The sequence below is a fragment of the Macrobrachium nipponense genome, chromosome 19 (assembly GCF_015104395.2).
Source record: "Macrobrachium nipponense isolate FS-2020 chromosome 19, ASM1510439v2, whole genome shotgun sequence".
Taxonomy (NCBI): domain Eukaryota; kingdom Metazoa; phylum Arthropoda; class Malacostraca; order Decapoda; family Palaemonidae; genus Macrobrachium; species Macrobrachium nipponense.
Genome location: NC_061088.1, coordinates 86,783,254 through 86,798,575, shown reverse-complemented (window position 1 = coordinate 86,798,575; position 15,322 = coordinate 86,783,254). Strand labels below are relative to the sequence as shown.

At 46.6% G+C, this 15,322-nt stretch overlaps 1 protein-coding gene across 1 annotated transcript in view; it reads right to left on the bottom strand.

Annotated features, from left to right (window-relative positions):
• Positions 1-13: 13 nt before the first annotated feature.
• LOC135212261 (zinc finger and BTB domain-containing protein 47-like) overlaps positions 14-15,322 on the bottom strand; it is an 18,068-nt gene continuing 2,759 nt past the window's right edge. The window contains exon 2 of the mRNA XM_064245705.1: positions 14-46. Within this exon, the coding sequence (XP_064101775.1) occupies positions 14-46 (33 nt within the window). The remainder of the gene's footprint in view (positions 47-15,322) is intronic.

The window sequence follows — 15,322 nt, the reverse complement described above, 5'->3', positions numbered from 1 at the left end:
GTTGTCTTCATTTTTACTGGAACCTCCCTGCTGTATCAATAAGCATCTGCCAAATATAGTAAAAGACATCATTTTGTACATGCAACTTCCCCGGCAGATATATACTTAGCTTATGTCTCTGATGTCCGACAGAAATTCGAATTTCGCGGCACACGCTGCAGGTAGGTCAGGTGATCTACCCCCCTGCCGCTGGGTGGCAGGAATAGGAACCATTCCCGTTCTAGAACCAGATTTTCTCTGTCGTGGTAGTGTCAACATATGTTGTTGCTACCTCCTGACTTGATTTTCGTTTTTCATCGCCATCGATCTTCTGGGCTGTCTTTTGCAGGGAAGTACTGGGTCTTTGGTTCGGCATACGCTTTTATTAACTTTTTAATGAATTTAGCCTCGAAAATTTCGAAGAATATATGACGTGTAACTACCGAAATTTTCGGTAGACACTCACATAGTTTGCAAGAAAGGGAAATATTAATATTTATTCATTAATACGTGTAATAAGTGTTAGAATTGATTGAGGAAATATACTGACGTCCTACTTTAGGGAGTCAGTAAAGCATGTAACTAGATACGTTTCTTTTAAAAGTTTTTTGGATACTCGTACTAACGACCAATTAGAGTATTAACAGTACAGGGGGTCCTCGAGTTACGACGTAGATCCGTTCTTACGATGCATCGTAACACGATTTTCAGCGTAAGTCGGAACATTGAAAAATACCACATGATTTAATGTAAATACCTATCAATAACAACGAGAGAACAATTCCTTACCTTTATTAGGTTTGATTGGCTTGCACACTGGAGAGGAAGCTGCGGTGCTGGAGAGACTGGGGGAGGTTAGTGAGAGAAAAAGAACCTCCAGAAGTTGCTGGAGATGCTGAGGCAGATGATCTTGAGGTGAGGCAGAAACATACTAGTACTGGAGATGCTGAGGAGGTGATTCTTGAGGTGAGGCAGAACATACTACTGGAGATGTGTTGGGGCAGGTGAGTCTTTAGGTGAGGCAGACCTACAGAAGGTGCTGGAGATACTGGGGCAGGTGAGTCTGGGTTAGCAGAACATTCAGAAGGTGCTGGATTAGCAGAGGCAGCTGAGGTAGAGGGTACAGGATCTCCTGCAGGCCTCTCTACCTTCTTAAAATACTGCTCCAGGTTAGTCTGAACAGAGAGCGACCTCTTTTCATCCAGATCTCCTTGTAACACTGCATCAAATCCATGACGCCTCTGGAAACCCTAGTGACCTGTCCAAGTTGGGGATCCTGAGCCTCAAAAGTTGACAACGCTTGCTGCAACTCTGCAAAACCTCTTATCAAGTCCTGCCTTGTGAAAGCCTTAGGCTCTGGGGTGGGTGCTTCTTCTTCTTCCTCTATTATCTGCTTCTCCAGTTGTATCAGGTCCTCAGCAGATAACTCATCGCCATGAGACTCCAGCAGCTCTGTAACATCATCAACCTCCATCTCCAAATTGATTTCCTTACTCACGGGCAACAACGTTCTTGACAACTAGCTGAACTGTGTCCTCAAACCCATGGAAATCATCACAAATTGAGGACAAATTTTCTTCCAGACACCATTCATGTTGTGTTTGCTTAAACCTCCTCCCAGGAATTAGCAATGTTCTTTACAGCATCAAGGATGTTGTAGGATTTCCAAAAGTCCTTCAGAGTCAAGTCCTTCTTGGTTTCAGTTGCCGGTAAAGCCATAGCAATTGTCCTTCGTAGGTAGTAGGCCTTGAACGAAGCAATCACTCCTTGGTCCATAGGCTGTAAAAGGGCCGTGGTATAGGTGGGAAGTAAACCACCTTGACATTAGGGTTGAATGTCTCCCAGCTGGGCAGGGTGTCAGGGGCAGGGCATTGTCCAGCACTAGCAACACCTTAAAGGGGATCCCTTGGAGGCGCAATACCGCTCCACACTTGGAACAAAATGGTTTACGAACCAGTCCTCAAACACTGCAAGTGTCACCCATGCCTTCTTGTTGGACTTCCAAATTACTGGTAGTTGACCCTTCCAAATGCCCTTGAGTGCCCTTGGATTTTCAGCCTGATACACCAACAAGGGCTTCAGTTTTGAAGTCGCCAGCAGCATTACCCCCAAGAAGTAAAGTTAGCCTCTCCTTGCTGGCTTTATGACCGGGTGCTGACTTCTCCTGCTTGGCGATGTAAGTGCGGTTAGGCATACGTTTCCAAAACAAACCTGTCTCGTCTACGTTAAACACTTGCTGAGCAGAATAACCCCCCTCCTTAATTATCTCAGACAACGCTTTAGGAAATTCACTCGCTGCTTTCTCATCCCCACTAGCAGCTTCACCTTGCAATTTAAGGTTATGGTAATTGGCCCGAGCCTTAAATCGCATAAACCAACCCCTACTAGCCACAAACTCTTCAACTTTCACTTCCCTCCCCCTTTTCTTTTTCAACGCTTCAAACAATCTTTTCGCCTTCTCCTGAATCACCATAAGGCTGACGGGATACGCCGTTGATTTGGTCTTCCAACCAAAGCACCAATAACCTTTCCATTTCAATTATTAGACCACTACGCTGCTTAGTTATCACTGTCGCTTTCATAGGAGCAGATCCTTTCACATGTTCAACGATGCGCTCTTTATCTTTGATAATGGTAGCAACGGTCGAACGGCTAAGGCCAAGCGAGCGGCCAATGTTTGTTGGGCGTTTCTCCCTTCTCGGATCGCTTTATAATGTCCACTTTAATTTCCATGGTGATGGCCTTTCTTTTCTTCGATGCACTACCATCAGAAGAGTCCGCCTTGCGCTTGGGAGCCATAACAAAGAGCAAAAAGTTACAAAAACGATACAACACGAGGGAGAGAGAGGCAGTGTAAACAACCAAAATGGCGTATGGGCGAGGACTGAGCGTAGCGAAGCGACGCCGTCCTCTCCCCCACAAAGCGTATTCTTCCGCCGTGCGCCTGGAACTAGTTCGCGTTTGTTTACGTTGCTTACGACGCTAAACCGCGTAAGACGGAACGACGCAAATATTATTTTTATATTTTTATGGGGGCGCGTTCGTAACCACGAAACATCGTAAGTCGAGGACCAGGCGTAACCCGAGGACTTACTGTACTAGTTAGTGTTGCATCCTCATCACCTTCTTACTTCGCAGAAACTTCAAATTCATAATTGCAATTTGAAGACAAGGATTATGGCTCAAAATGCGAGCTATTAAAAGGTAAGAAGTGATTACTAGTGTTCCCCATTGCAGTGGAGGGTGCGTTTCTGATGGCTCTGTCTCGCTCTCAGGCCTAGACCTCTTTCAAGCTCCCAAGCCCAGGGGAGAAGGAATGTCGAAAGCCGTAAGGAGGTTTCAGAGAATCCCCACCGGTCAGGCGTCCCCTCGGCAGGTTCTGTAGAGCGTACAGACTGCCAAGGATAGCCATTGAAAAGGCATCCTTAAAAAAAAAAAAGTGCGTACTCTTCATCTTACATCCGAAAAAAGACGAAGAATGTATATGTTTGGAGTTTGGAGGATGATCTAGCGCGTTCTCTGAAAACTAAGAGAAACACTGAGCAAGAGCCAGCCAGGAAGCCGGCGTTCCAGCAAAGCTAGCGTGAGCCACGTTCCAACAGCCAGCAGCGAGCCGCGTTCCAGAAAACAGACTAGCGCGAGCCGCGTTCCTACAACCAAACGCGAGCCGCGTTCTAGCGACTGAGCGCGAGCCGCGTTCTAGAAAATTTTTCTTGGCGCAAGGCGCCTTCAAAGAGACGAAGCGCCAGCCTGGCGCAAATTGCGCCAGAAAAAAAAAGAAAAACAGACGGCTAGAGCAAGGAGCCTTATAGTACAGTGGCAATCAGAACGATCCTTCCATTGAACGTTTCCAGGCAAGAGGCTCTTTCTAAAAGGGGTCTAGTAGGCGCTCGGAACTATCAGGGCGCACGGGACCTTCCACGCAAGCGGAACGTTCCAGGAGCGAGTCTCCTTTCTAGCGTGCGGAACATTCCAGGCGCGCGGAACTATCCAGGCGCCAGAATATTCCAAATCTTCTTATGAGAGAGAGGTCAGTCGCGAGGCTCCTCTTTGAGTTTTTAACTTGAGCAACTTTCCCCTGGCAAAGGTGCAAGATGTCGCACAGGCGGCCGTCGCTTTTGTCAGAAGGATTCTGATACTAAGAGAAGCCATTTTTTCATTATTCAGAAGACTCCCGTGTTTGGCAGTTCCTCTCAATGCGGACTCTCTCCTTCATTCATGCTCTTCCCTCGTTATGAAGAGGCAAGAGCGTTGGGAGTTTTTCTTATAAGAATCTCATCGACGTTTGGGTATGATGGCGGATAGGAAATATCTACTTCCTTCCGTAAACCCTACAGATGAACAGGAATTCTGTCTCTTCCACGATTTATGAGGAAATCACGAAGATTTAAAGAGTTCCTGGATTAACTTCCTTCCTTAAGGAGATATATACAGTAGGGCCTCGTTAATCACGGGAGATAGGGCCCAGAACCCCCCGTGATAAGTAAATACCCGTGTTATCCTGGTACCCCCCCTGAAAATTGCTTTAAACCGCCTACTTTAATAATTAACCCACCCAAGACCACTATTTCAATGTTTATAACTGCCTACTTTAGTTCAAGCACCAAATATTTCTTCAACTATCACCTTAAACTAAATTCAAGACAGTTTCAAAGTTATTCTTTCCAATCTTCAATTTCCCCTGCATCAGATCAGCAAACAAAATTATAATTACCTAACAATTCCTTCCTATTTTCATGATTTGGCTGCTGCACCAAACTAAAAGTACATAGTATATCTATTTCGTGAATGAACATATTTATGATAAAAAAACATGATTTACTGTAATGATTACAGCACCCAACTATAATATTAATGTATAAACAGCAAAATACAGCAATAAAAATCTAGTTTTGTCTTTTGTTTACGTTTAGAATCAGCTGATGGACGTTTATTACCGAAAGAATTATTTTGGAAAACAATTTAGTTGCTAAAAGAAACGAATTTATTAATGGAATTATTATTATTATTATTAACTTTGTACATAATAGTTTATGATATTATGATACAGTAATTCATATTTCATTGAGAGAGAGAGAGAGAGAGAGAGAGAGAGAGAGAGAGAGAGAGAGAGAGAGAGCAGCTTGTGACGAGGAGTAACTTGAATAGCTTGAGATAGCAGCTTAGGACGAGAATAGCTTGAGAGAGCAGCTTGGGCCTAGAGTATTGTTGACTATCTTAGCTCGAGAATAACAATGAAATTAGTATTTTAAATATGGTTATGATGATAAGAAATGAAACATGGATAGTGAATGATATTATGATACAGTGATTCATATTTCATTGAGAGAGAGAGAGAGCAGCTTGTGACGAGAGTAACTTGAGATAGCAGCTTAGGACGAGAATAGCTTGAGAGAGCAGCTTGGGACGAGTACTGTTGACTATCTTAGCTCGAGAATAACAATGAAATTTATATTTTAAATGTTTTATGATGATAAGAAATGAAACATGGATAGTGATAAGATATTCTCTTGTATACTGTTATGTGATAATCATTCAGTCAACTATAAAAGTTGTATTGAAGCACAGTTTCGTAAATCACAGAAAGAATAAAAATATGGCAATACATATTTTATTCTTTCGGGGACCATCTTGTTCTCCTTATACGATAATAATAGATCAGTATTATAGTTTTTTTCTGTAAGTGATGAGAGAGAGAGAGAGAGAGAGAGAGAGAGAGAGAGAGAGAGAGAGAGAGAGAGATTTTGCTATTTATATTCATAGTATTTGAAAATTTGTGAATGAGTTTTATTCTAAAAATGCATTTAGTCATGAAAAGAAGAAAACAGTAATCAGCGAATCTTGCTCTATGATAAAATTCGTGATTTCGTTAATTTTCCAGAATATACGTAGTATTTGGGCTTCACAAAAAAGTAAGTAAAGTGATTTATGACAGAGTTTAGAGGATACTTACGTAAAAATACATCGGTACTTTGTAGAACGTGACGTCACGGTGGTCATTATGTATTTTTTTCGTGAATGAATATACATTTATGATAAAAAATAGTTACTGTACTGCTTAGAGAACCATATTGTAATATTAATGTAATCACATCAAAATGAAGTAATCATTGTTCATTGTATACTGTAAACATGTAAAGTGTATTTGTTCCGACACGGCATACAAACCTTCGGTCCTTTTACAATAGGAAGGTACTAGCGGCAGCTGGATAGGTCGTAAGCTTTCGAACAAGGGGTTCGGTAGTTAACTGCTTGTCCGACAGGCGCGCGCGCGCGACTGGGAGGTAAACAAACCACTTTTGCTTTCGGCCTGCTGGGTGTAGACGTGTCCCCCCATCGCTCTGCCCGCTTAATCGTCGTTGCTTTCGCATGGTTGTGTTTTTCTTTTTCTCTTTATCTAGTGAAACTGAATTGTAAGTACAATCATTTCATATTGATTTCCATTGAATTCAATTGTGAATTAAAGGATCTTGGTTTCTCCACGCCCTCCGATTACCCGAGTGCCGGGACTGAAGGGCGTAAGTGCGGGAATTCATTTTCCCAGAAATGATCCTCGTATTGTGTATGCTCGGTGCCGAGGGGGGCGGGAGAGCGCTCGCTCCGAGCTTATATTTTGGTTGAAAATGTGTAGATGAAATCGTAAGTAAGTGCCTTTTGCATTTATTTTTTTTTTTTTGACCTGTATGCTCGTTGCCGAGCGAATGCGCTCGGCACGAAAACTTATTCTGTATGGAAGTGGAATCGCAAGTACAGTATTCTTTTTCATTTTCATATATTTATTTTGATTGTAGCAATGCTCATTTTGGATCAGTTTCCGCTCTTACCCGGAAATTGATCCTTTCCCCTTTTTATTTGAATGAAGTGAAATCGCAAGTGCAGTTCTTTTTCATTTTCATATTTTATTGAGATTGCATTATTTACTTGGATCAATGTTTCCGCTATTTCCCGAGAATTGATCCTTCCCCTTTTTATTTTGTATGAAGTGAAATCGCAAGCGCAGTATTCTTTTTCATTTTCATATATATTTTGATTGCATCAATTCATTATGGATCAAGGTTTCCGTTCATAATCGGGAATGGATCCTTTTACCCTTGCGCTCGGTACCGAGGGCGCAAATGTGCTCGCTCCGAGCCCCTTATTCATTGTGAAGTGAATCGTAATGCAAGATTCTTTTTCATTTTATTCCTTTTATTATTGATTGCATCAATATTTATTTGGTTCAAGTTCCGCTCAGTCAGGGAATTGATCCTTATGCCCTTGCATTCGGGCCGAGGGCACGATTGCTCTCGGGCTCTTATTATTATTGTTGGGTACATGGGTGCTGTGCGGGGGTGGGGAACGAGAATCCCCCCCCCGCTCAGCTCCCACAGATGGCCCTTCCCCTTCGGGGGGGGGAGGTTATCTGGGTTCTTCTCCTCGCCCGATCCGTCGAGCGCGGGGGAGGGCGCTCGGTGCCCGATGTACAATTGTATTCGGGGTCTTCACGCGTTCGGTGTGGGGCTCACCCCCCCCCCCCCCCCCACCCCCCCCCCCCCCCCCCCCCCCCCGCGCGAGGGGACTTCCCCCCCACTAATCACTACTACTATTATTTCCGCAGGTGCTACTGCCACGAGGGTGGATCTTGGTGAGGTATGGGCGTCCTTCGATTTGCAGGGTGTGCTAGTGTCCAGGGGCTGCGGTTCTATGTCTGGGCCTACTGCGGTCACCCATGGAGTGGTGACCACGCTCCAGGTGACGACGTCCCTCCTCACCTGGTGTACTCGCCTCACGTGGTAACAGTCTTGCCTACAGCCGCTGTGAAGTGCCGTTCGCCGTACCGAGAGGGGGGCGTGCCGCCGCCGCCGCTCGTGGTTGCCGCGCTGCCGCGACCACACTTCCGCTGCCCCTAGAGCTCGCCCTGGACCTGCCGCCGGTACCAGGATGTTGCTGGCTGCTGCTCCGCTTCCTGTGTTTCCGGTGCTGCCTGCCGTACCTGCCGATTCTGGGTCTGACTGTCCATGCAGTTGCTGCTGCTGGCTGTCCCTGCTGTTGCTGCGCTGGCTCCTGTTCCTGCTGCTGCCTGGCCGTTGCTGCGCTGGCTGTCCCTATCCGATGCTGTGCTGGCTGTGCCTGCTGTTCCTGAGATGCCCATACCTGCTGACGTCGTCCCTGTTCGTGGTGGTACTACCCCAGACTTTGGTCTGTCTGTACAGGTGCGTCCGGGCCCTGTGGCTTCGGCTACAGCAGCCCCGGCTCCGCCCTGGATAGCAGATCTTACGTCTGTCCTGAGGAAGCTGACGAAGAAGAGGAGGAAGGTGTCGTCGTCGTCGTCTTCATCTTCTTCATCGTCGTCGGCTGCCGCCTCTTCCCCTTCGACTTCTAAGGCTTCACAGCTGAGGAAGAAGAAGGTTGCCTCCTCCCTCCTAAGAAGTCTCCCTCTCGGGAGCTTCTCGGGACCCGTCTCACCTCGGTGGGACGGGAGGGTTCCGTCCGCTGGTCCTCCTGCTCCTTCGGGAGCGGGGCCCGTCTCTTCTTCCGCAAGGAAGAAGACTACGGGGACCAGAGGGGGTACCGGCTAACACCGGTACTTCCTCGCCTGGTTGTCAGTGGTTCTGCCACTGCATCAGGGTCCCGTCTCGGCCTCTCGTTCGCGGGGAGGTACCGAGTGTACGGTCCGCCTACCAGCGACCGTGCAGCCAGGAACCAGACCTCTGAGCCCGCTCAGCGTCAGGTTCACGGCACGGGGGGCGGGAAGACTGGTGACAGCCGCTCACGCGACTCTCACCAGACCAGCTCTCGCTCTCGCGGCGACCAGCTGGCTACCCAGGGACGTGACGGTCCACGACCGGCCACGGACTGAGGCTGGGAAGAGGTCCCCCCGTTCGACCGGTGCAGCCACGGCTGGAACCAGCGACGTGACGTGCCGTGAGGGCAAGCACCGGTCTCACTGTGACAGTGGAGCCTGCAGGTCGCCTGACCGTCGCTCTCACAGAGAGCGATCGGATACGGCAACCAGCACCAGCTCTTCTGACACTCGAGATCGGGGCCGCTGCTCAGTCCAGCCGTTCTCCAGCGAGACGGTTCGACCAGGCCTGCAGCTCAATCGCCACCGCGGGTTGACGATCGCCTGCAGCCCTCCAAGCCTGCTGGTTCTGCCAGCGAGCGAGGAGGGAGCGTCAGGTCTACCTCTCCCGTACCTTCAACCACCTCGGGTTACACCGGAAGGAGCGAGGTATTGAGGAGTGATCGTGAGGGGTGCACCCCTCATGATCCCACCACGACGCCTTTACGTGCAGGCACGGTTCTTGGACCGGCCAGGACGTATGCGCAAGTGGATGGAGAAGACCGAGAGGCTGTCGCTGTTCCCCCTTCTTAGGAGGAAGGTTCTCGGAATATGCTCTTGTTCGAAGGGCTTAACGGTCCTACTCTGCAAGATGCTGTGACTTCCGAGATCCAGAGGAACTTTGCCGAGTTTATGGCGCTGATTCGTCAGCACAACGACCTCGGGGGAAGGATCGCCGCTCCCACCAGCAGAGCCACGTTCGGCTCGAGTCGTTTTGGGGCCCGAGAGGGAACCCACTCGACGGTGGGTCTGCCGCGATCGGAGCTTGCCAACTGTGTTGAACCAGGTAGTCTCTCGTCTCCGGACAAGAAGGCTCTCTCAGTCTGGCGTCGAACAAGCTACTTCCACCTCTCTACTGCGACAGAGGCATTTCTACGTGTCTTCGGACACCGTATTTGAATACCCCTTCGGTCCTCCTGAGAGGTTTCGACCTCGACGAGGACTGGAATGAGTCGGAGGACAGTATCGGCTCTCTCCTGTCAGGTGTCGATCAGCCCCACCCAGACGACGTTCACAGTGGCTGGCAGACCCAATTACCTACAGTATGAGTTGTAAACCCTCCTCGGGAAAACGTTTTCTCCTGACGATACGTTTTCCCAGGCTCTGAGAGGCCATCGCCGTAAGGCGATGGCTGCTCCTTTTCTTCTCCAACTGCTAGTTCCGCTGGGAAGGCGAGCCAGTATCCAATTCCTCCCCCATTCCCTCTCTCCTTACGGCTACGAGGGAAAGGGGAGGGATCCTACAGAGATTTCTCTGTAAAGATCCCACGTTAGGGGCTGCGCTACGGGGGGGACCTTCGGGTCCTACCTGACGTAAGCCCCGGTCGTTGAGGAGGGATCCTGCCCCTTTCTCGATTTCTACGGGAATCGAGAGGACCACCAGCCGATATCGTTTGACGAATTCGGTGGGGGGCGGGGGTTTCGCAGTGCTTAGAATTCTACGGAATTTCTAGCGCACTCAGAGTGTTCGAGTTTTTTACGATCTCCAAACACTTAGGCGAGACCACGGTCCAAAGTGAGCGAGAATCCCCGATAATTGTTACACGATAATCGGGAACCTCGCTTATGCTCGAATTCCTGTAATTTCTAGCATTTGGAAGAAGACTGCTGCTGAAAGAAGAGTACCCCACAGTAGGCGATTAACCTGGAATAGAGAAGAACGGACGGGAACTTCCAGTTTGGCTGAACTATCGTCTTCGGTATTCTGTTCACCATTGAAGCTTTCCTTTGGGGAAAAGACTTCTCCTTCACTCTCTTGACTAGAGAACGAAGGCGGTCGATCTCCAATCCTTATTCTCATTCCTCGAGAGGAAAAGAATTTAGGATGGAGGTCGTGGGTACAGAACCTACAAATATACTACGTATATTACCCTCGCGACATGATTCTTTTAACAGTTGAATTGTCCGGGGTGTAGCGCATACCGTAGTTAACTCTACGGTTTGTGACCGAGACGAATTGTATCTTAATTGAACTGCAACTCGGGGTTGCCTGCAACCTCCCAGCAGTTATCAGTTTCGATTTTAGATACTGGTATTGTCATGACAACACCAAATCAGCTTTGTATTTACCGAAATCCGTTTCGTTTTAAAATATAATTGCTCGAGCTTATTCTTTATGCTCGATGGTTCTAGCCGAACGCATTCCTTCGTGGAATAATGGATTACCTGGCACTCAGGATGACGAGTCACCGAGAGCTACTGCGTATTGAACTGCCTGATAGCAGCTCAGTATGAACTAGGTCTCGGAGATGCACGGTCGGTTACGTCTCTCTCTCCCCTGGTTTGATTGACTACCGAAACCGTATCTCTGCCCAACAATCATGGACTTAGGTCTCTGATTAACGGGGATTCTCGCAATAATGAAGGACCATCTACTGCTGTGACGCTCGATTTCATCGCCTTCGACATTGCGAGAATTTCAACAGAGATATCTCTTGGACTCTTTCATCTTTCTGTTTCCGCACGGTAACAGAAGTCTGTACTAGTCTCCCGCTGCATCGCACCGCAATAATGGGAATGATTTTTGCAGACATCTGAGTTTGTCTTCAAAATATCTCGTATTCGTAGGTGTGCAGTTATTCATTGCTCGCCTCGAATTAACAGATGTGTCAGAAGACATCGCCTACTCTTCGACCTGACAGCTCTACTTCCAAATGTTCAGCCCATGAGAAGCAGTTCTTCAGGCAGTATTTCCCTGTGTCTTCATTACTGAAAAGCGCTCCGCTTTTATTGCAACTACGATCCTCACGGACAGCAATGAATAGCGGTTAGCGTTCTCAGTCTTTGTAGCACAGGTTCAGAATCTTGAATCCTTCTTTCTCGGTTTCAGCTGTGAAGACGTAGGTTGCTTTTTCTGTACACCTTCGTCTTCAACGACACATAGTGTTGTTTCTCCTTAGCTGAGAATCAACTATCTACTATGAGATATCTTGCCATCAGGGGACCTCGGTCTCTAGAAGGCAATTGACTTTCGCCTGTTGGGCACATGCCTTAAGAGATCATCACCTCGCCTTTCTGGCATCGGTGACGAACAAATTATTTGTTTAGTCTCTTGGCATAACCCTTTTAAGGCGAAGGTCACGTGACTTGCTCGTGCTTGGACAACTTGCCTCCTACCGAATGCAGTCAGTCGGCAGCTGTCAGAGCGCCCAAGTCAGTTTACGAACTTCGCTGTGGACTTAGTTCGGTTGTCCATAACAGTCTTTCTTCGTCCTAACGGCTTGTCACAGTACCCATACCATCGACACCCACCATTGAGTGTCGGTGTCCTATCCACTACCGAGAAGAACTTCACTGCATGGGGATAGGAGAATGTGAGACACTTCGCTGCAGACGGATAGACCAGTATGGGTACAGGACATCACCGAAGTCGAGAAGAGGGATAGGTCATGCGACCATTCCCTTCTTTTCCTCTGAGGTAATTGCATGACTTTGCCTGCGAAGTCAAGCATCCAGGGGATGGGGATTCGTGACGCTCGATTTCGTACCGACTTCGTAGCGAAGACTCAGAACCCTTCGGTTCCTGACGATCGGTTAGAGTCCTTCACAATCCCTTCCCTAATGGACTTCACCGCCTTCGATGCGAAGGAGATGCTGCTTTGTCCTGTGAAAGCGCGACGCGCTTTCTGAAGAAACTCGACATCCCAGCTGAGTGTTGAAGACTCTTCGTCAGCACCAAGATGACCTAGAAGTACACTCCCTCGAGTTACACAAGAACTTCTCCGTGGCGCAGGTACTGAAGGCAGGGGTCTGGTACAACCAGACCACTGGCACCTCCTTCTACCTTTTGGATATTGCCCACAGGTCCTTGGATCATTTTCCTTGGGGACCCGTGGGGGTGGCTGCTCAACAAGTGTGTAGCTAACCCAGACCCTAGCAGGCTGAACAGCATCGAGTCCTGGTGTGACTGTAAGAATAGATAAGTGAATGAGAGAGTGACTGGCTTCTCTTCCTATCTTTTTCTCCCCCTCTACCTGTGGGTAGAGGGATACAGTCATCACCTTGCTGGATAAGGACGAGATGCCGGTGAACTACTCGACAGAGCCCCATCCTATCCCTTTCACTAGGGATGGGAGCAAATATCCACCACTTCCTCCTACAAGGGGGGGGAAGTGGATGCCAACAAGAGACAAACCATAACTTTATGTTGCCTCTTGCAAATAGGAACTTGTTCTTGTTTGCTGGTACGAAGAGATACGCTTGCCTCTCTCTTAGTACTTGGTCCAGAGGTCTGACCATTGATCCTGCGGTGCACACACCCCGATCAATCGGACAGAGGCTTGGATCCCTCCCTCGCTCTTACGACCAGGGAGGCATTCCAACCGGTTGGGCGAACACAGTCTGTTCACAAAAGACTCAGATTCCTCCCACCAAGAAGTGAGTCTTCCTATTGTAAAAGGACCGAAGGTTTGTATGCCGTGTCGGAACAAATGACAATTTGTCCAAAATTGCATTTTTCCTAACTATACAAACCTGAGGTCCTTTTACACATAGTCCCACCTCATGCCACCCCTCACTCTGCAGTTTTTGCTTGGGCCAAAAGCAAAAGTGATTTGTTTACCTCCCAGTCGCAGCGCGATGCGCGCCTGTCGGACAAGCAGTTAACTACCGAACCCCTTGTTCGAAAGCTACGACCTATCCAGCTGCCGCTAGTACCTTCCTATTGTAAAAGGACCTCAGGTTTGTATAGTTAGGAAAATGCAATTTGGACAAATTGTCATTTTTGTCTTTTGAAAATGGATTCCCCAAAAGGAATTATCCTTTGAAAAGGCTTTTTATTATGAAAATATGCCAATAATATAGATTTGCATTTATTATGAATATATGACAATAATATATAAGGGTAAAATGGTTTTATTACGTTTTACGCTTCGTCGCCGATTGCAAACAACATACGATAATCTATTCGTTTGTATGACTGCAGTGTTCAGAGAAGTTGATTACGTTATACCAAAACAATAATGAAGTTCGAATTGAAAATTTATGTTTTCCTAAATGTTATTACTACTGTAATTAAACTGCTACTATTAACATTTCTAAAAGGTTAAGAATGACAAAGGTGCTGTGAAGTGTAACTCAATGTTTACATTTCTGCTGGCCACTCAACTACAAGTTGATGTCAATGACGTGGAGTTATTCCATGAATAGGCTATATATTATGAAGATATGCCAATAATATATAAGGTGAGAATGGTTTTTTATTACCTTTATTGTCAGTTAATATCATAATGTGAATCTGTTCATGCATTTGTTGGTTATCGGAACCGGACGAGGCTTAGCCTACCACCGACAAGCCCACGATGCTGTGATTCATACCAGGATATATAGACTGAGAAGTGGTCCAAGGAAAAAACCCTGATTAACTGAATCCGTGATTGCTGATCCGCGACTAAGCGAGGCCCCACTGTATACTCTTTCTATCGTTCTATTAACGAAAAGAACGAAGACAGTAAAAATTTTTCCTTTCTCTATCTGCCTCGGCAGGGAAAGGGAAAAGAAGGTAGTAGAGTATGCTCGTATGAGAATACGATACGGCAAATCATAAGCACATACCAGTAGTTTCTTCTTGCTGAGCAACTCAATTACCAGTATCCTTCCAGGAATTTCCTAGGAAGGACTACGCTTAAAGGGATTGTTAAGACAACACCTACTTAGCTTCTAGATTTATCGAAGTCTTGTTTCGCTTAAATATGCATTAATAAGAACTTCCTGAAGTTCGATAATAATTTTATAAGATTCCTTTATTTAATGGAGTAGCTGGCAACTCTGGAAGAGTAAGGCCAGACGGCTATCGGAGACTGCTATCGCGCCTTAGAGACCAACGCAGTAACAGTAGGTGTCGGTCATAAGTGGTCGGTTACATGTCTCTCTCCTGCGGGATGGAATAACTAACGTGTCTCTCCCCTACAATCGCGGATTTTAGCCTCGGATTGAGGGGATAGTTAAGCAAACATAAATAAAATATTGTCTGCCTTTTGCTAAGAAGCTTTCAATAAGAAAGATATTACAACATTTCAATGCTGGTTTACCAGGTACGGTAACATTATTAAAAGGATTCTAACGCAGCGGAACTCTATATTATATGTGCTCTCATGCTTACGAAAGCATGGCTTATTAGAGTACATGCTTAGTGAGAAGATGAATGTAGTAGAAGAGAATTCACTTTAAGACTATGGTATGGTCAAGTCTTATGCACATACCGAGGTTAACTACAGAATTCCTAGTATCCTTACAAAGGTTTCCTAGATTAATGCTGTTTACCACAATAATGTGACAGTATTATAAAGGATTCTAATACGGCAGAGCACGATATAATATAATTCTCTCATCCTTTCGAGAAACGCACACAACCTTTTTAGAATCGGATATTGCTCAAGAGAAGATGGGTGAGTCGGATGGGAAACATTCTCTTAGTGACAGAAGTTGTTTTCCCTGAATGGACTATACTACGTATATAAAAGTTTTTTCCTACTAAGAACGGAATTAACACGTGAAGGATGTCGTGTACCATAAAGGCACAGAT